The 20937-nt window shown below is 42.3% G+C and overlaps 1 protein-coding gene across 3 annotated transcripts in view; it reads left to right on the top strand.

Moving 5' to 3' along the window:
* Nucleotides 1–20937, top strand: part of DNAJC10 (DnaJ heat shock protein family (Hsp40) member C10) — a 39763-nt gene that overhangs the window by 9663 nt on the left and 9163 nt on the right. For all 3 annotated transcript variants that reach the window (XM_084815280.1, XM_084815289.1, XM_084815272.1), the window contains exons 5-18: nt 1172–1254; nt 1554–1685; nt 2545–2638; nt 2945–3022; nt 4303–4346; nt 4698–4835; nt 6583–6672; nt 9142–9255; nt 10718–10832; nt 11809–11936; nt 12600–12716; nt 13960–14061; nt 18060–18215; nt 20336–20469. In XM_084815280.1, the coding sequence (XP_084671406.1) occupies nt 1172–1254; nt 1554–1685; nt 2545–2638; nt 2945–3022; nt 4303–4346; nt 4698–4835; nt 6583–6672; nt 9142–9255; nt 10718–10832; nt 11809–11936; nt 12600–12716; nt 13960–14061; nt 18060–18215; nt 20336–20469 (1525 nt within the window). The remainder of the gene's footprint in view (nt 1–1171; nt 1255–1553; nt 1686–2544; nt 2639–2944; nt 3023–4302; nt 4347–4697; nt 4836–6582; nt 6673–9141; nt 9256–10717; nt 10833–11808; nt 11937–12599; nt 12717–13959; nt 14062–18059; nt 18216–20335; nt 20470–20937) is intronic.

Consider the following 20937-nt stretch of genomic DNA (forward strand, 5'->3'; position numbering starts at 1 on the left):
CCCAGCTGTGATTTAGAGGATGATGAGAGGAAAGGAGCCTCTTCTGTGATGGCTCCTCCTTGGAAATGTTGGGTGTCTTGCCTTTTCTTTTGAGATGATAATATCAGACACAGTGTTCAGCTGGCATTCTACTTACGTAAAATCATAAGAATCACTTACTGGACCACATAAAATCATAAAAATCACTTACTGGACCACACCAAGATCCATCTAGTCGAGCTTTCTGTCTCCCAACAGTGGCAAGCCAGATGTCACTTTGGGCCCTCACAAGTAGGGCTTAAAGATGATGTCCTTTATCTGTTGCTTGTCACCAGCCTCTCTAGAATCCTGCCTCTGTTCTGGGAAGTTTCGTTCTGCTGCTATGGCCATTGATAGGCCCGTCTTCCATGCCCAACCCTTTTTTAAAAGCAGGGATGGAGAACATGTGGCCCTCCAGAGGCTGTTGGTCTTCAACTCCCATCGGCCCCAGCCAGCGTGACCAGTAATTGGGGACATGGGAGTTATAATCCAGCAAGATCTGGAGGGCCACATTTTCCACATTCCTATTTTAAAGCCATCAGAGTGAATGGTCATCACCATATGTTGCAGTAGTGAATTGCTAATGTTATTTATGCATTGCCAGAAGCGAATAAAACAACCTAGTGATGAGACACAGGGATTTTACTTGTCCATAACAGTTCCTAACAAACGCTGGACCTGTTCCTTAGAGAAGAGGACTCGTGACTTCTATAATTCTATATAACTCTGTGGTATCCTGTTGTTTCAAGGGAAGATGGGAAATGTAAAGGGGAAAACTATGGGAAGCAGTATAGATCTACAACAGTGCCTTGTCTTGCCAGCTGAAGTGCAACAGGAAGTACCTTACTGAAGTGCTTCCTGTTTGATGGGTTTTGAATTGTCACTGTTTGGGAACTATAGTAGCTCTCCTCTGCCAGTCCTGCCAGATGTTTTGGCTAGTAGCAATTGGCTTGGGCCTGGCTGCACCTTGAAAATGTGATTTATAGTTCAAATGCCTTCAAGATGTGTTTGTGTGGAGGCATCCTTTATTGACACAAAACAGAAAAAATTGGCTGTTAATAGCTAATCAATGGGCTCTCCTCCAATTATATTTGAGTGGGTCTTGATGAATTGTAAAAATCACAGTATAATTTTTATTCTTTTTTTTTAATAGATGCTGCTGTTACTTCTGGGGAATTGTGGTTTATCAACTTCTATTCCCCTCGATGTTCACATTGCCATGACTTGGCCCCAACAGTAGGTATAGCTATAGGATGGATGCTGCCAATTAAATCTCTTCTCAGTGAGCTCTGCAAGCAGTTGGGCCAAAAGTTCCTCCTCCATTTTGGGATCATAAGAGTGGATAATGGGGTCGTGCAGGGGTGATGAGAGTGGTGGGCGAGACAGGATTATCCTTCTACCAACCTATGTATATAAAGTTGAATTCTTAACAGTTGTGTAAATCTGGCTAACAAGCCTTTAAAAATTCTCTATAAAGCATTTCCAAATGCCAAATTTTTGGTATTAAAATAACCTTTTCTTTTTCCTTTTTTAAGTGGAGAGAATTTGCTAAGGAAATGGATGGATTAATACGTATTGGAGCTGTAAACTGTGGTGATAACAGAATGCTTTGCCGAATTAAGGGAATTAATAGTTACCCGAGCCTGTATGTGTTTAAAACTGGAATGGTAAGTAAGCAAATACTTTTCCTAGTCCAGCATCCCCTTAGGGTCCCAGGGTAAGCCATCTAAAGAGTCCCCATGCATTCAGAGAGCTTTTGCATGAGGCAGGGCTTCCCCCATTTATTTGAGACTTGGGGACAATGCTCATCCTCTTAGCATCCAGGAGGCCAAATAGTGTTGCAAGGGGACAACCCTAGAAACAAGTGTTGCATACGGAAATGTTTGTTAAAAGAATTTAGTGCAGAAATGGCTTGAGACACATGCAAGGGGTGTCTCCACATGCATTGTTCCCGCCCTGTCACTCCCCAACCTTCCTGTGTTTAGTGGAGAGGTTTTCAGGGGATTTCTATACACATCCAAGCAAATGCAAGTTGAAGCCTCCATGTCACGAGCACTGATGAAGTAGGCTCCCTGATTACATGGAGGATTCTTCTTGTATTCAAGCAAACAAGAGTAGAATCCCCCTGGAGGCCTCCCCACTCAAAATGGGAAGGTTGGGGACTGATTGGATGGAGACAGTGGGGGCACAGAGCCAGCAAGCACAACCAAGTGTCCCTTACATTACTGTACCCCCATTCCAGCATAACGCCTAAACAAGGCTAGTGTGATTTCTGAATACTTCTAATTTATATTATCTCTCTGTTATGGGAAAAATGCTGCAAGTTTATTAGACACATTTTTAAGATGAAGCACTTACAGACTAGGGTTACATTCCTAGATTTCTAAAGTCTAGAACGAAGGCTGTTTGGAATTTAAAAGCTCAGATTCGAAAGATGGCTAGATGATATAAATCTATTTGATAAATATTGCCTAATACATGTGAACCAAAAGTATTATGTCAAAATAATATTTTTTTCCCTTGTAGAATCCAGTGAAATATTATGGGGACAGGTCAAAGGAGAGTTTAATGAGTTTTGCCATGCAGTTTGTCACAAGCACAGTGACAGAATTATGGGCAGGTAAAGAGTAATTATTTAGTGTCATTTTATCGTTCAATGTGTGCATATTTCAAACGCCGCAATCAAATAGTGGGCAACATGTAAACTAATTGAAATGCCTCATGCCCGAATCATACTAAAAGTGTATAAAAGTTAAAATTACTGTCAGAGCTGTATTTATTTAATACATTTATATAATGCTTACCATATTTAAATCATATCTCTAAGCTGTTCATCAAGTAATTTATGCTAAGTAAAGTTTCTGAATAAATTAAAACAAGTAGGTGCAGATCCCTAAATGTGGACCGTTTGTTTTCTATTTTTTAGGAAATTTTGTTAATTCGATTGAAACTGCATTTGCTTCTGGTGTTGGCTGGTTAATTACCTTTTGCACAGAACATGGAGGTAAATATGTTTTGAGCAATTAACATTAAAGAGGTAATTTAAATACTCTGACATCCAAGTGTCAAAGCAAAGAAATTGACAATATAATAGGAAAATGTTATTATACTTCTGTTGTTAGAATTGTGTCAAAGATAAGAGGGGCCATCAGTTTTTTTTATTCATACACTAAATGTTTCAGGTATCAGAAATTATGGTTAACTCCCAGCATACTATGCTGTTACCTCCTGAGATAGTTAAAACACTTCTATTCTGTCTGTGCTAATCAATATGGGTTATATTTTGGAAGCACAGAGACTTTCCTGGGTGCCACTGAAAATGGCCCCATCTTATCCCCTAGTCTAACAGGGCCAGCCCTACCATTAGGCAGAGTGAGGTACCCAGCAGATGCTGGAGGGCAGAGAGCAGTGGCAAATTACTGGAGGACAGAGTGGTGCATGCCACATGGCCTGTCCTGCATCCCTAAGTAGCCTGTTGCCCTCAGTTGCAGTGGAAGATGCTGCCTTATCACCAGTGTTGAAGCAAGAGTCATCTGCCAGACCTGTTGGCTTTTGTGCATGGAACAGGAGGGCATGCCATCTTGTCCTTTGTCTCAGGGAGCCAAATGTCTTGGACCAGCTGTGAAATATCTTCATACAGTGCATAGTTAAACAATGGAATTCACTACTACAAGATGGTCACCAGTTTGGATGGTCTTAAAAGGGGATTAGACAAATTCATGGAGGAGAAGGCTACCAATGGCTACTAATCCTGATTGGCTATATGTTTCCTCCAATATGCCTCTGAATACCAGTTGCTGAAGAACCCAAGGGGGATGCTGCTATTACTCATGTCCTACTTGTAGGTTTCCCACAGGCAGCTGGTTGGCCACTGTGAACAGAATGCTGGACTAGAAGGGCCTTGGTCTGATCCAGCCTGGCTCTTCTTGTATTCTTATGTACTTAATCTGAAGATTTTTTTAAGCCTGCCATTTTCAGACTTCCACTGCAAATAATTCTTCCTCCCCACCACCACCTTATCTGATGATGTGGACATGAAACTCCTAATCTTAGTAAACCTCGTGTTTCCCATTCTTGTTTCCCAAGAGAGAAACAAATACTCTTTCCAGACCTTTCTAGTAATCCATGTATTTTTGATTGCAAGTGTTCCAAATTGAATTGCTTGACTTGTGGAAATACCTCCATCGTTTTTGCCATGACACTTCCATATGCACACGTGTAGATTAGTGTAAACCTGATGATAAAGCTTGTTTCTCAGTAATGTCTATATTGTCATTTTTCTAGATTGTTTGACTTCTCGAACGCGCCTTAAATTGGCCGGCATGTTGGTAAGCAATGTTTGATTTAATGAATTTTAAAACAGCACGTATGATCCTGCAAAGTTAAGAAATTTTAAGTCCCACTGACTTCAGAGGGAGAGAGATAAACGCAGGCTTAATTCTTCCAATGAAACTTGAAAGTGAACTTTGAATCATGCCCATTATTTTTAAATCCTTTCTGGGGCAGGATTGCTTTATAGGACATGTGAAGCATACATTGAAGTGTTAGAATATGTCTGTATTTCGATGCTAGCCTCAAACCCTCTGGGTGAATGTGTGTGTGTATGATGTGTATTTGTACAAGGTATCCTTTCTCAGTCTGGTTTCATTTTTTCACTTGTTGTTCTTTATTTTGTACAGGAAGGCCTTGTTAATGTAGGCTGGATGGACTGTGCCACCCAGGGTGAGCTTTGTGATAATTTGGATATCTCATCTAGCAGTACAGCATACTTTCCACCTGGAGCCACCTTAACTAATAAAGAGAAAGGAGGTGTTTTGGTATGATTACTTTACAATTGGTTTGCATATACATACAGTGATGTGGTGGTGGTGAAGGAAGAAGTGCTTTTGTAAATATTTGTCTCTTCTTCGTAGATTTTGTCTGCTCAGTTAATTTGTATTTTAATTCCTGACATATTGCTGGCACTCAAAGACAGATTGAGTTATGTGTCTTAGAAAACATCCATACTTTATATCGCTAGACATCACACACTGGATTGTGCTTTTCCTGTATTACCATATCAACTAAACATTCTGGGTAGTATCCAGTGCGACACAAGCACTAAAGTAAATAATGTTGCACTAGCATAAGGGACTAATAGCGCAACGCCAATAGTGTTAGCTGACACAATGGGCTTTCCGGGGAATTCTGTTGTGCCAGCAAACACTTATTGCCATTGTATTAGGGGTCCCTTACACTAGTGCAGCATAATTTATGTTAGCTCTTTTGTTGCATTGGATACTGCCCCCCGGTGCTTAACTGTCCTGAAGGTACCCAATTGCTTATTTTTTTATCTATACATTTCTTAAAGGTATTAGTCACCCTATAACAAATTGTTGTCAGATAAAACACAGTTTTAAAAAATCCAATAAATTAAATTGAATTAGTGCGACATATTTGTTGCTAATACTGGAGAAAATTGAACTATCTCCATATACAGCACTGGCTAAAACTACTGGTGTTGCTATTCACCTCTTCAGTTAGACAAATAATGTACCAAATAATCTAGTCTTATACAAGAAACACAAGAAGGTTATGACAAAAGTGTACCTTCTTGTCACTTAAAAAAATGAATCTAAAAAGAAAGGACCTGATTGAACCAGCGTTAAGTACTTTTAAGTCTCTGATCCAAACCAGTAAGAATGGAGCACTTTAAACGCTGGTTGGATTGCCCCCAAAGTGAATAAGCACTAGGCTCCTGCCTGCTCAGAGTTCCGAATTGCTGCTCCTCTTTCTTTCCTACAAGGACGGGTATTATATGATGCACTTTGTCAAATATTCCTGCCATCACGAAGAGATGGATTCTGGCTTGTCTCTTTACTGTTAGAAAACAGAGGAAGTAGTGTATTTAAGGATTAGGGAGAAACGTAGAATAAACCCAGTCAAGCAATACTGAATGTTGCCTCCAAGAGTACAGCTGTTACAAACACTGATGCACCCTCAGAGAGTGTACATTTTCAGGACAGTGGGTGTAGAGCTGGGGGTTCCAGTGCATTAGGCCCACAGCAATAGAATGACTCTTTTTCCTCCTTCTAGATAAATGTTTGGCATCTCCAGGCTATTGCACAAGATTGCTCCAAATTAGCAAAGAGGCTCTGAATAACAAAAGTGAATTCATAAAATAAAGTGGGAAAATATCCATGTGCTTGCACCAGGGGTCAGCAACTGGATCCCCCAGGCCAACCCTTGGTTGCTGTGACTGTTTACCAACTTGTCCTTCCCTCTGTCTATTCACAAAAGCTTGACAGGGCCTAATTAAGAAGGTGGAGCAGAAGTTCTCTCATTTCTACACTACACTCCTACCCAAGTTTGTTTCAGGCAGCACCTGAAATGCTCTGAAGGATGAAAGAGGAACAGAAAGAGAATGCATGAGCTCAACAAGGAAATAGTCCTCCTTGCTTACAAGTTCCTTTCTTCTTCTCTTCCATCCCCCAAAGCTATTCAAAGTAGTGCAGAGGTTGCCTCCTGAAATGCTTTAGTGGCTGTGTGTACATAACTCAAAACAATGATTTTTTTCCTCTCCAGTTCCTGAACTCTTTAGATGCCAGAGAGATATATTTGGAAGTCATGCAGCATCTTCCAGACTTCGAAATGATCTCTGTATCAACATTAAAGGTAAAGAGGATTCTAATCTTGACTCTCAAGGGACACCTTCAGGGGAATATTTTTACTCCTTTCTATTTACTAAATATTTTGTTTTTCTTGATAGATCATTGCAAAACTCTTGGCTACAGCTGATGTGTGGCCATATTAAATTGTTCATTAGATATTTCCTTTAGAGATGTAGGGTTTCATTGAATCCTACATTTTGAACTGGAAACTCAGATTCTGTCATGAAAACCAAAATGAGATGAATTTGCCTAATAGATTTATAAGCTTTCTTTGCTTCTTTAGTTGCACATTTAAGCTTATGCGTCTTTACTATTCTCCCCCACTCACCCCACACACACCCCTACAAGACTGCCTGACTTGGGGCCCTGGGTGGTGATCAGTTTCTGGGAAGTGGTATCTATAGAAAGTGGTAGCTGTCAGGGTGGAAACTGAGCCCATAGAGCCCCAGAGCAGTTCTGATACTGAGGAGGAACAGCAATCCGTGGGAAAGGAGCGTGCTCATCTCTCACAGGCACAGCAGCTGGCAGAGATTCCTCCTGCCAGCATTCCTGGGATAGATAGTGACCCTGGCAGCGAGAGAGCGCTGGAGGGGGGCTTGCTGGACTCTCAGCGCAGATGCAGGGAGCAGCGGCAGATGGAGGGTGCCGAAAGGAGGCGCTCCACTTGTTTGGCGCGCAAACAACGGTCGCGTCCCGAGGACCCAAGGGTAAGAGGGAGGATCTCTCCCTAGCCCATAAGTTCAGAGTCCTCCCGTGGTTCCCCTTCAAACGGGGACCAAGCTGTCAGGAGTGCCCTAGCTGCCTCTTGCAGTCCCCTCCAATAGCCAACTCAAGACACAGACGAAAAGGATTCTTTCCAAGGCTTTATTCCTTTATTACTTTATGACTCTTTCAGATACTAATCACTAGCGACTAAGCAAGGAACAGCACTGGGGAAAGATAGCAGAGTAGCCTAAGCTCCAGGTAAGGCAGTTGGTCCCTGTTTGAAGGAGAACCACGGGAAGACTCTGAACGTATGGGCTATGGAGAGGTCCTCCCTCTTACCCTTGGGTCCTCGGGACGCGACCATTGTTTTAGTGCCAAGCGAGCAGAGCTCCTCTCGGCGCCCTCCATCTGGCGCTGCTCCCTGCGTCTGCGCCGAGCGTCCAGCAAGGCCCCCTCCCCCGCTCTCTCACTGCCAGGGTCACCATCTCTCTCAGGAATGCAGGCAGGGGGAATCTCTCCCTGCCGCTGTGCCTGTGAGCGATGAGCGAGCTCCTCTCCCACAGGTTGTTGCTCTTCCTCAGAATCAGAACTGCTCTGGGGCTCTATGGGCTCAGTTTCCACCCTGACAGTAGCTTCCAACTGCAGTGGTAGGAGATATTCATGATACCAGCCCTCTAGTTTGGAAGAAAATGAATGTTGTAGGTAATGCACATGCTGCCAAAGCTCAGGAGCTTGAATTGAATGTACTCTCAGCCCTATGATTCTGTGATATTTTCTTTAAAGAAACAGTTCTACAATTACTGTTCTGATACAAATCCCATTGAAATGAATTACATGTTTCCATTGCTTTTTGTCCGAAATTCTATGCTTACTGTATTGAGTGTTTTTTGTATGGTTTTGATGTATTTTTCAAGGGTGGGTGGGTTGGAAATAATACTGCAATGCATTTGAGCTTTTTATACTGTATGCCATATGCAGGACTCTCCCTCCCATGCAAGGCCAACTTGGCTTTGGCTCTTGTAAGCTTCCAGAGAAAGGCAAACACCATCATCATCACAACCACCCCACAAACATTATAGTGCAAGATAAGATGTAATTTGAATTAATTTTATGCTGTTTTGGGGCAGTTGGTGATTTTATTATATATTGTAACCTCCTTGGGTTCAATGTTAAAGTATATATACAGGAGCATTGTTTGATGGGGTACTTCTGCTGAAGGGGATAGAAGATTGACTGTTAAAGTCCAGCAAAGCAAGAACTTCTTCCCAGCTAGGAAGAAATTCTGATTTTATTGATATTAACAGTAAAGTTTCTATCACTTTCAACAGGAATACTTCTGTATATGTCAGGAAGTTATACGAAGAATGCAATCCTGCATACCCTTACTTGGAAGTAAGCTTCATTGAACACATTGGGACAACTTCAGAGTAATTATGCATAGGATTACACTGTGAATCAGGAAATTATACCTTTTTATGCCTGTGTGGATATGTGCATATCATATATATAGCTATATATAGATGCTATAGGTATCAGCACAGACATTTGGATCATACTCTTTGCAAAACATCTATGCTATCCAAGAATTCTAAAGTTCAGCAACTTGCATTTGGACAAAGTCAAAAATCCATTTGATTTTTCACATACCACAACTTCCGGTTTGATCCTGAGTAGAAGACAATTCTGTAAAACTCTGAGAAATATGATACTTTGTTTTTCTCATTGTGAGTAAAAAGCAACATTTATCTTTATTTTTCCCCTTTATAAGGATCACCTGGCTCATCATCGGTGGTTGATATTCTTTCAGTTTGGCAAGAGTAGCAAGTCAGAGGCCCATGACCTTAAAAAGCTACGTTTTCTCCTTAAAGTGGAAAATGTTCAGGTAAGAACAAGAGAGCCTATGAAAATGCATAAAAATTTGTGGGTGTTGAGGGTGAAGGGGTTTACTTGCCTGATTGCAAGGGAGAGCAGATTCTGCAGCTGCACAAAGCTGCAAAAGAATGTCTTTTTCAAAGATGAAGAGGCTCATCATTTTCAAGCCTTCCTGCTACACCTATACATCCGTGCCTTTCTCACACATACATCCCACTTCCTGAAATTGGGACAACTGGAAGAAGCCCTAACTCAGCCATCTTTTCCCATGCTGCCACCCAATGGCTGCTTAACTCCCCACTGTGGGGTTGGGGCATGTCCATGCACTGAGCTATCAAGTCAGCATATCCAGGGGGGTGTTTCCACCAGCAATTTACTCCAAGCCGGCTGCATGTTGAGGTCGTTAGGGATGACATTGTGGCCATCCAGTAGCCACCCCGGGGCTTATCGTGGAAAACCAGATTTCCTGAGACTGCTTAAATTACGATTCTTTTCCTTAAGTCGGGTTCTCCCCGGTATAGTTGTTGTGCGCCCCAACCCCCGCATTGACCTCGGGTCTGCGAGCCCTGCCCCGGGGTGTGCCTTTCACTATGACCCCAGTCAAGGGGTGTTTCCTGTCTCCCATCCCTGTGTTTCCCGGCACAAACCAAGTAGTGTCTACTCAGAAGTAACACCCATTGTGTTCAATGAGGCTTGGGGCTTGTTGGGAAGCTTGTCTTACACATACACACATCAGGAGTGTTTCGTCCCTCTGTTACTTCGATCGAGTGCAGCAACGGGTTACGAAAGGGGATCGTTGGGAGGCTTGTCTTACAAATGTGCAGAAGGGGAAGTAACTACTTCGCACTTTCCTTATGGAGCCTGGAGGGTAGGGAACCCTCTCTTATTTGCTGAGCAGTCCCTGCCACTCAAATGACGTTCACTCCAACCCCTCCCTCCCCAAAGTAAGTTATGGGAAGGCACTTAAACTGGTGTGATGTACACCCTCGTGGTACCTTGCCTGGACCAAAAGAGGTTCCTACAAAATGCAGGTGAGCTGCTCCTCCTTTTTCCTTCCATTGTCATAGAGACAGGGCCATGGAGGGTGACTTGTTTTTTTCCCCACCTTGAGGTGGATCCAGAGACATGCACTGTAGTGTTAAATTTATTTAATTGTTTCCTCCAGTTATCAGACCTAAAGTGTTAAATCTGTATCGGCTGTTATACATTTTGCCTTCCTCCCCCAGCACACATTAATTTTGATGTTTTAAAGTCTTTGAGATATTCCTGCAGAACTGTATAATCTGTCATTTCACTTAAGCCCACATTCAGCTGTCTAAAAGAAATATTACATTTGCACCAATATTGGTTTTTTCTAGTGAAATTAAAAACACTTAAATAGGGTTTAAGCTCCCACAGCAAGTCTACATTTGTAGCATTTTAGGGATAATTATCCCAGGATCATAATGAACAAACAGATGCTTCTGTCACAGGTTGGCAAGTTTGACTGCCTTACTGCACCAAGCGTCTGTAACGATCTGTATGTTTACGAACCACGTGTAGCAGTCTTTAAAGGGAGGGGAATGGAAGACTATGAAATCCATCATGGTAAGCAGGTTTTGCATAGGATCATCAATCATCATCATCTTCTGATGCTTGTGAATGGTCCTTCCTTACATGTTACAAATATCTTCATGTAATAAAACGCACATTTAAAAAATACTAAAAATAAAAAGGAGCCTTGGGTCCTGCCATTGGGAGCAAAGGAATGGGAGGCGGAGTGCTCAGCCTTTCCCCTGACAGTCATTTTTTCCACTCAAAATTACACACACCCAAGCCGTTTTACCACAAACAATGTGGAAAGCAGTTTGGAGGGTGGCATTTTCAGTGTGGAAAATGGCCAGCAGGGTTAAGAATTCCTCTCCTCCAACTCTGGACACTCCTATTCAAGATGGTGATCTCTCAAGGCTGCTTTTCCTTAATGAAGGAGGGAGGGTGGATTGTGGTATACACCTGCTTGTGCCACTTAGATTCATCTTTAGTTTAGGCTATGTTGACTTTCACAGCACTAATTAATCAAACAAGTTGCCTTGCTTGCCCTCTGCTAAGCTGTTGAAGTTTACTGTCTTTTCTGTATGTTTTCTGGACCCAGAATGTTTCCCTCTTCCTATATAAAGAGCACCGATTTTATCTTTAAGTAAAAAAAACTAGAATTCAGTGAAGAACATCTAATGGAATTGTTCTTCAGGATGAAGAGAAGGAAAGAAGACTTCCCAGAACGTATCATTAACCTGTAGAATACTTTGCGAAAGGATAGCACGATGATCCTCTGCATTTGAATGAATGACTGATTAACTTTCATGACTGGCTGCTGCTTAAAGTACCAAACTTCATTTTGGGAGGCAAAGAACCTTGCAAAGTTAATTAGTCTTCTTTGATATGTATATTCTTTGTTGCCTAGACAGAAAAACCCTAACGCTTTTTCCCCTTCACCCCATCCCTACCCCATCTTTTCATCTTGTTTTGCTGAGCAAATAATAGGTCGCTATCCACATCAGGTCTTTATTTTGTTTTCCTTTTGAAGGGAAGAAGATTCTGTATGACATAGTGGCTTTTGCCAAGGAGAGTGTGAATTCCCATGTCATCACTCTTGGACCTCAGAATTTTCCTGGCAAAGAGAAGGAGCCATGGCTTGTTGACTTCTTTGCACCCGTAACTACTGTTTAAATATAGCCCTATGAGTGGTTTTGTAGCAATTCTAGACTGGCATATAGAGATGTTTTGATCCATGGTTTTACTGTGTGTTCACTGCACTGTGTAATCCATTCTAAAATATTTTTTTCCATCGAGACCCACATTCCTTCAGGGGTAATGTGTCAGGGGCTGTACACTGGCAATGAGCAAGACTAAAGTCACCTTTGTGTGTGTGTGTGTGTGTGTGTGTCTGTCTGTCTGTCTCTCTCTCTCTCTCTTAACATCATCACCCAATGCTCTTGGGACCAGAGGGAGAGGGCAAGTGAATAGGCAGTCAGGATGGAACTGAGGAGGAGGTGAACCCACTCAGGAGAGGGACCTACTGAGAGCATCTTGCCCATGGCTCCCGAAAACCTGGAGCCAGCACTGCAGGAAAGATGCAGGGGAGGGAGCAAGCAGTGGGTGCTGCTGCCTAAAACTACTGCACAGGTTCCTTTCAGCAGCAGAGCCCAAACAGGGTGTGCGCCCTCCTCTCCCTCCCACCCGCCTGACTTTCCCAAGGGATATGGGAATAGGGGTCTGGTGACTACAGTTTTTGGCTTGGCCAGCAAGCCCAGCCAAAAGTGGTGGCCCCCTGACATTTGGTGAGATATTTATATTTGTTTATCTCTTTTTTGTTAGTGGTGTCCTCCCTGCCGAGCTTTATTGCCAGAACTAAGGAAAGCATCAAAGCAATTGTATGGCCAACTGAAAGTCGGTACATTAGATTGCACAGTTCATGAAGGGATTTGCAACATGGTAAACTGCAAGTATAACTATTTTTTCCTTATGCATATATCTTTGTTCCAGTTTAACTGTCCTTGAAAAACAGTATCTTCGTATTATAGATACTGTACAGACCTTATTCATGTAAAAACCCAGATTTGTGTGTCATCTTGCACACGTATAAATCAAGTTAACTTTTGCTTCAGTTACCCTCTGCTGCCTGTTACATGATAGATCAGCCTTCCCCAACCTGGTGCTTTCCAGATATATTGGACTACAACTCTAGTCATCCCCAGCCAGGGAGTTTTAGTCCAACACATCTTGAGGACACCAGGTTGGGGAAGGCTGTACTAGATCCTTCTATGATCTTGCAGGATTAAAACTTCATGAACTTGGAGTCTTGCAAATAAAAGTTAATAAAGTGCATAGGAAATAGGGACAGAATTTGAACTAATTTAAAGAATGATGAGTTACTAGTGGGCATGTATAAAAGGACACACTGTATGAAAGGAGCTAGATTTCCAGATGGCAGATTCTGTGTACAAACCTGCAAGTCTGGCTCTGTGTGTTTTAATAAAAACCTGAAAACTCAGTTGAATTTGAGGCTTAATAAGCTCAAAGGATTCCTCATATACTTAATTCACATTCCATCTCTCCGAAAGAAGCTGAAGGCACTTCATAAGAATTAAAACTAATCTCTGGGCAGTAGCCAAGCGAGCCATTGTGCAAACGGGGGCACTGTCAATTCCATTCCACAAGCAGCACCCACCACTCACGCAACGGGGATTTAGCGCTTCCTCTAGGAACTGGAAACAAGTGGAAATTGTCATTTCTGGAATGGGGCAGGTCAGCAGAGCTTGCATAAGGGAGCCCCCCAAACTGTCCTAATCCATTTCGGGCCTTCCTAAAGGAAGCACGAAATCCCCATTGCGCAAGCAGTGGGTGCCACGTGCGGAAGGAAAGTGAATCCCATTGGAGAGAATCTCATTGAATTCAGTGGGGCTTACTTCTGAGTACACATATATTCCTTGCACTGTTAAGCTCTTGTTAAAATGAATTAGCACATTTTTTAATGTTGCACTGAAATGTTTCTTGGGCTTTCTCTGTATTTAACTTCCCCGCTCCTGAATTATTGTGATGATAGAAGTTCCTTTCTAGTTTTCAAAACTAAGAGCTACCTGTGCCCAGAGTACTGGCTAAAATGGCAGAAATCTGCAGAAGCTTGAAAACAGGTCTCTGCTATTTCTGAAGATGTTTTCATTTTAATATTCCATAGCACAACGTTAGAGCTTACCCAACAACGGTGGTTTTCAACCAGTCTAACACTCATGAATATGAAGGACATCAATCTGCTGAGCAGATCTTGGAGTTTATCGAGGTAATTGTACCAGATGTTGTATAATTTTGCAAACTCTCTGTTGCCCGACTCGGGATGTTATTTAGGAGTGAGTTCAAAATGAAGTTTGTGGAAAGCTACCCCATTCTATCCCCTTCACGGATCACTGCCTTGTTGTGGCGAAGGGGCTTGCGTAACTCAGTGAAGCCATAAGCTATGCCGTGCAGGGCCACCCAAGATGGACAGGTCATGGCGGAGAGTTCTGACAAAATGTGGTCCACTGGAGAAGGAAATGGCAACCCATTCCAGTATTCTTGCCAAGAAAACCCCATGGAACGTATCTGTCAGGGTGGACACTGAGCCCATAGAATCCCAGAGTAGTTCTGATTCGGAGGAAGAGCAGTCGCTCCTGGGAGAGGAGCGCGCCCCTTTTTCCCAGGACCCGCAGCTGACAGAGATTCCTCCCACCAACATTCCTAGATTAGAAAGTAGTCCAGGGAGTGACCCAGCACCGATAGCAGACTGGTTGGATGCGCGGCGCAGACGCAGAGAGCGGCACCAAATGGAGAGCGCGGAAAGGAGGCGTAGCACCCGTTTGGCGCTCAAAGAACGGTTGCATCCAGAGGATCCAAGGGAAAAGGAGAGGGATTCTCCCTAGTCCTTATATTCAGGGGTCTGCCAGTAATTGCCTTTCAAACGGGGACCAACTGTTCCAACTTAGGGCATAGGGATGCTGCTTCTCAGTTCTAGTTGCTACCTGTAGAGTTGTTAAGTTGTAGAAGAAGAATAAAGCTTTGAAAAGAATCCCTTTGTCTGTGTCTGGACTTGGCTACTGGATTAGACTGAGAGAGCCCTCCAAGGAGCCCTTGACAGTATCACAAGGCTAAAAGATATGATGCTGGAAGAAGAGCCCCTCAGGTCGGAAGGTGTCCAATATACTACTGGGGAAGAGCAGAGGGTATTTCCAAGTAGCGCCAGAAAGAGTGAAGCGGTTGGGCCAAAGCCGAAAGGACACTCAGCTGTGGATGTGTCTGGTGGTGAAAAGAAAATCCGATGCTGTAAAGAACAATATTGTTTAGGAACCTGGAATGTCAGATCAATGAATCAAGGTAAGCTGGAGGTGGTCAAAAATGAGATGGCAAGATTGAACATAGACATCTTGGGAATCAGCGAACTAAAATGGACAAGCGTGGGCAAATTTAATTCAGGTGACCATTATATCTACTCCTGTGGGCAAGAATCCCTTAGAAGAAATGGAGTAGCACTCATAGTCAACAAAAGGATGGGAAAAGCAGTACTGGGGTACAATCTCAAAAATGACAGAATGATCTTAGTACGAATCCAAGGCAAACCATTCAATATCACAGTAATTCAAGTCTATGCCCCAACCACTGATGCTGAAGAAGCTGAGGTTGATTGGTTCTATGAAGACCTACAACACCTTCTAGAACTAACACCAAAAAAAGATGTCCTCTTCATCATAGGGGATTGGAATGCTAAAGTAGGAAGTCAAGAAATCACCGGGATAACAGGCAAGCATGGCCTTGGTGTACAAAATGAAGCAGGACAAAGGCTAATAGAGTTTTGCCAAGAGAACACAATGATCATAGCAAACACTCTTTTCCAACAGCACAAGAGGCGACTCTACACGTGGACATCACCAGATGGTCAGTATCGAAATCAGATTGATTATGTCCTTTGCAGCCAAAGATGGAGAAGCTCTATACAGTCAGTAAAAACAAGACCTGGAGCTGACTGTGGCTCAGATCATGAGCTTCTTGTTGCAAAACTTCGGCTTAAATTGAAGAACGTCGGGAAAACCACTAAACCATTCAGGTATGACCTAAATCATATCCCTTATGAATATACAGTGGAGGTGAGGAAAAGATTTAAGGGATCAGACCTGATAGACAGAGTGCCTGAGGAACTATGGACAGAGGTCCGTAACATTGTTCAGGAGGCAGCAACTCAATCCATCCCAAAGAAAAAGAAATGCAAGAAAGCAAAGTGGCTGTCTGATGAGGCTTTACAAGTAGCTGAGGAAACAAGGGAAGCGAAAAGCAAGGGAGAAAGGGGAAGATATACCCAACTGAATGCAGAGTTCCAGAGAATAGCAAGGAGAGACAAGAAGGCCTTCTTAAATGAACAATGCAAAGAAATCGAAGAAAACAATAGAATGGGAAAGACTAGAGATCTCTTCAAGAAAATCGGAGATCTCAAGGGAACGTTTTGTGCAAGAGAATTCCAGAAAAATGTCTATTTCTGCTTCATTGACTACGCTAAAGCCTTTGATTGTGTGGATCACAACAAACTCTGGCAAATCCTTAAAGAGATGGGAGTACCAGACCACCTTACCTGTCTCCTGAGAAACCTGTACGAGGGTCAAGAAGCAACAGTAAGAACCGGACATGGAACAACCGATTAGTTCAAAATTGGGAAAGGAGTACGACAAGGCTGTATATTGTCGCCCTGCTTATTTAATTTATATGCAGAGTACATCATGAGAAACTCCGGGTTGGATGAATCACAGGTCAGAAGTAAGATTGCCGGGAGAATTATCAACAACCTCAGATATGCAGACAATACCACCCTAATGGCAGAAAGCAAAGAGGATCTAAAGAGCCTCTTGTTGAGGGTGAACGTGGAGAGTGCAAAAGCTGGTTTGAAACTCAACATTAAAAAAACGAAGATCATGGCATCTGGCCCCATCACTTCCTGGCATATAGAAGGGGAAGAAATGGAAGCAGTGACAGATTTTATTTTCTTGGGCTCCAAGATCACCGCAGACGGTGACCGTAGCCATTAAATTAAAAGACGCTTGCTCCTTGGGAGGAAAGCGATGGCACACCTAGACAGCACAGTAAGAAATAGAGATATCACCTTGCCGACAAAGGTCTGTCTAATCAAAGCTATGGTTCTCCCAGTAGTAACGTATGGCTGTGAGAGCTGGACTATAAGGAAGGCTGAGCGCCAAAGAATTGATGCTTTCGAACTGTGGTGCTGGAGAAGACTCTTACGAGTCCCCTGGACTGCAAGGAGGTCAAATCAGTCCATCCTAAAGGAAATCAACCCTGAGTGCTCATTGGAAGGACAGATACTGGAGCTGAAGCTCCAATATTTTGGCCACCTAATGCGAAGAGAAAACTCTCTGGAAAAGACCCTGATGCTAGGAAAAATTGAAGGCAAAAGGAGAAGGGGACGGCAGAGGATGAGATGGCTAGAAAGCATCACCGATGCAATGAATATGGACTTGAGCACACTCCGGGAGAGAGTGCAGGACAGGAAGGCCTGGCGTGCTATGGTCCATGGGGTCACGAAGAGTCAGACACGACTGAACAACAACAACCCCATACTATCCCCTGACTGTCTTAAATAAAAGATGATGACATGTTTAGCTGTGATCGTGTATGTGTTTATATACATTTAATTGAAACAGATGTAATGTGTTTTGGACTGTATTCTAGTAGTCCATTCTGCCTAATATTATTTTGTTTTATATTTTGTAAATTAAATTAAAACCACACAAAATAGATGTATACAGCCAATGAATCTCCACTTCATTAATTTAAGGATAACAAATTATTACAATGAAATAAATATGTATATTATAACACAAACACTTATAATTTGCTTTTCTCCATTATAAATAACAATCTTTACATTGTTGTCTTCTGTTTACCACCTGTATTATGATACACAAAAAGAAAGGGTGATAAACTTATCGTTCCAGAATTGCTTTAACCATTTGTAATCTTGTTCAAACCTAGTACAAGTACATTTTCCCCAGCTGGCTCAAATAGCACAAGTCAGTTTGTTCAAAATAGACACATCCCATAATTTTACAAACCATTCTCTAAGTCTTTGCAGCTTATTTGTTTTCCAGTGCTGCCACAACCAACTTTTATAAAGTACCATCAGCAAATTGCACATGATTATGCATTTGACACTTTATGCAACTTCGTTCATCCTTTTTTTAATGTTCAAACAAGATTATAGATTTGAAAGCAATTAAGTTATTTCTTCTCCATTCTGTGCCTTAGGATCTTATGAACCCGTCGGTAGTTTCTCTGACACCCGAGACCTTCAGTGAGCTAGTGAAGAGAAGGAAGGATAATGAAATCTGGGTGGTTGATTTCTATGCTCCGTGGTGCGGTCCGTGCCAAGCTTTAATGCCGGAATGGAAGAGGATGGCCAGGGTAAAACCAAATATATTTTATATCCATATACAATATAGAACTTGGCAATGTTTAGAACTCACGCCTTTATTTGTGCAGAGCTTTCTCTAATACCATCCTATGATGTCAGACATCCATGGAAACCCCCCAGAGTGTATCTGAACAACTTTTCTGAACAACTTTTGTGTGTGCGTACATTTTTCTTCTGAAAAAGCGGGGGGCGGGGGATGTTCTTTCTCCCCTTGCTTACACAGTAGCTTGTGTATCCAGCCACCAATCCTGGAAAGTTCAACTCTAATTGTACATTTTTTTATTTTTTTATTACAATTCTATACCGGCCAATAGCCAAAGCTCTCTAGCCCCCATACAAAAGCTGCAAAGTACTGAAAGGGCCAAACTAGACATGACACTGAATGTATCTGCATTTAACCTGCAGGTTTCTGCATGTGTGGAGGGGGAATTTAACCCTTTCCTCCCCTGCTTCAATCCTGAAGAAAATTGTTCATCTGAAGCATTGGGAGAAAATCCCCCATTGGTACCAAGGGATTTCTTCCACCACCACCACCACAACCAACAGCAAATAGTTGCTTCTGAGGACTGATTTTACCCACAACTGGGACCCAAACAGGGGAGGATATGGTAAAATTCCCCCTCCACATCTGCTGTGATCCCAGTAATTAGCAGCCCACTCAGCTGATGCTGTTTACATGAAATGCAAAGACACATTGAAAGGCATGTGCCCAAAGTGACAAGCTTTCTCCCCACCTCAGTAGCAAGTCAGTGTCTTCACTTAAAGGTGAAACTAACAACAGTAATAATGATCCATGTCAATTTCATAATGAAGGGACTTAGGATGATTCTTTGCAGAACAAAACATGCATCCAACTACATCTGGATTTTTTTTCTCTCTAAGCAATATGCACAAGAGTTTGCACATCAGACCACCAGTACATTTTTTTCGCACTGGATATTACATTAAATAGAATCTGACACGTGGAGGGTCTGGGTTACTTGCCTGCACTAGGGGAACTACACCACTGGAAATGGAACCTGGCAGATTAACATAGCATCCTTAATAAAATTGTTGTATTAACTAACTTGAAGTAGATACTGTAACAGATTTAAAAATGTGCTGGAAACAGGCAGAACTCATGGCAGTCTTATTATTCTGAATTTGTTTTAAAAATGTAGAAATCATTTGGGTTTTGCTTCTGTTTCATCACCATGGTCTGTTTAAATTTCAAGTAGACATCTTTGAATCTTGCATGACTTTATTATTGATTATGAATTGTGTCAAGTCTGGAGTGAGAATAAGTTATTTTAGACATTTTAAAAACAGATAAATCCACTTTCTTAGGCATCATTGTGTACAATCCAAAGGCATAAGCACTATCTGTTGGTGCGGGGGATCTATTTCAAGGAAAGTCTCATGCTCATCTGATTTATTAGTTGCTAAAGTCTTTGGTTTTCATTATGAGACCTTAGAACTTTTTTTTATTCCAGGGGTGGGCAGCCTGTGGCCCTAAGACTAAAATGTGGCTCTTGGCCCAATTTCAAAAGCCCTCTGCAAGTGATGAGTTCAGACCTCGGGCAAGAATGCTATGTCCCTTCCTGGCAGCTTGCTCAGTTGGGGAGTAGACAAGCGAGAGGGAGGAAAGAAGGAAGCTGGGAAGGGAGAAGGAATGGGGTGGTCATGCCCACTTTTGCTCTGGCCTGCCCACCACTGGCATGTGGCCCCCAACAGAGGAATATGGCCCTTGACAGAAAAAAAAAAGGTCACCCAACCCTGGTTTACACATTCAACACACACGCATCAGTTATCTGTATAGGATGTTGGAGCTCAGATTTCAGTGACGCTACAAGGAGAAGCCTTTGCGATCAATGGAACCTGCATGCATTTGTATGGAGGAAGCAGATAGATGTGTGCATTCCTTATGTGCACAGATCTGCTCTCTTCACTGATTTAAAACAGAAGTGGGTGCACTTGAGAGATGTGTGAGCCAGTCTGAGCAGACACTGATGTCTTTATTAGGATGACAGGCTATTAAAAGAGGAAAATCTGAAAGGTTTTTTTAAATCTTTGAATTTTAGTTGCAGGCGTTTTTGCAACTCAAACTGAATAAATTATTCCTTTGTTCCAGTTGGTGAATAGTCTGATTGCGGTTGGCAGCGTGGACTGTCAAAAATATTTCTCTCTGTGTCACCAAGAGAACATTCAAGGCTATCCAGAAATAAGACTCTTCCCGCAAAAATCAGTTTCATCCTATCAATATTAGTGAGTAACGCAACTGCTTGGATTGTATTCTTGGCTTGTAACAGTATTGTGTTGAAAGACTTACATTCCATTGAAGCTCTGGGAAAGCAAGCTTTAAATAGTCCAGTCAGAGACAGTAACCGCAGTTTACAGATGGCCATTCAGTGATGCAGGCTAAACCCTGTCATCTCACTGGATTTGTGGTGATTGGATCACACTGTTTTTAAATTCTTACTGAAAAGCAAGCATATTACTTGATTTATTTTCATTATTAGAATAGGAAGTCATTATTAGTGTTCTGGATTTGACCATCAGAATTAACTAAATTAGCAAATAAATATAAATCAGCAAATCAGCCCTGTTGGAGCATGTTGCGTGGTATATTGAGGTATATTTCAGCCTTATAGTGAGTCAGACCCTGGGTCCATCTATCCCGGTATTGTCGACACTGACTGGCAGCGGCTCTCCGGGGTTTCAGGCAGGATTCCT

Source organism: Heloderma suspectum, chromosome 1 (assembly GCF_057233095.1).
Source record: "Heloderma suspectum isolate Gila_16-S chromosome 1, 16-S_ref, whole genome shotgun sequence".
Taxonomy (NCBI): domain Eukaryota; kingdom Metazoa; phylum Chordata; class Lepidosauria; order Squamata; family Helodermatidae; genus Heloderma; species Heloderma suspectum.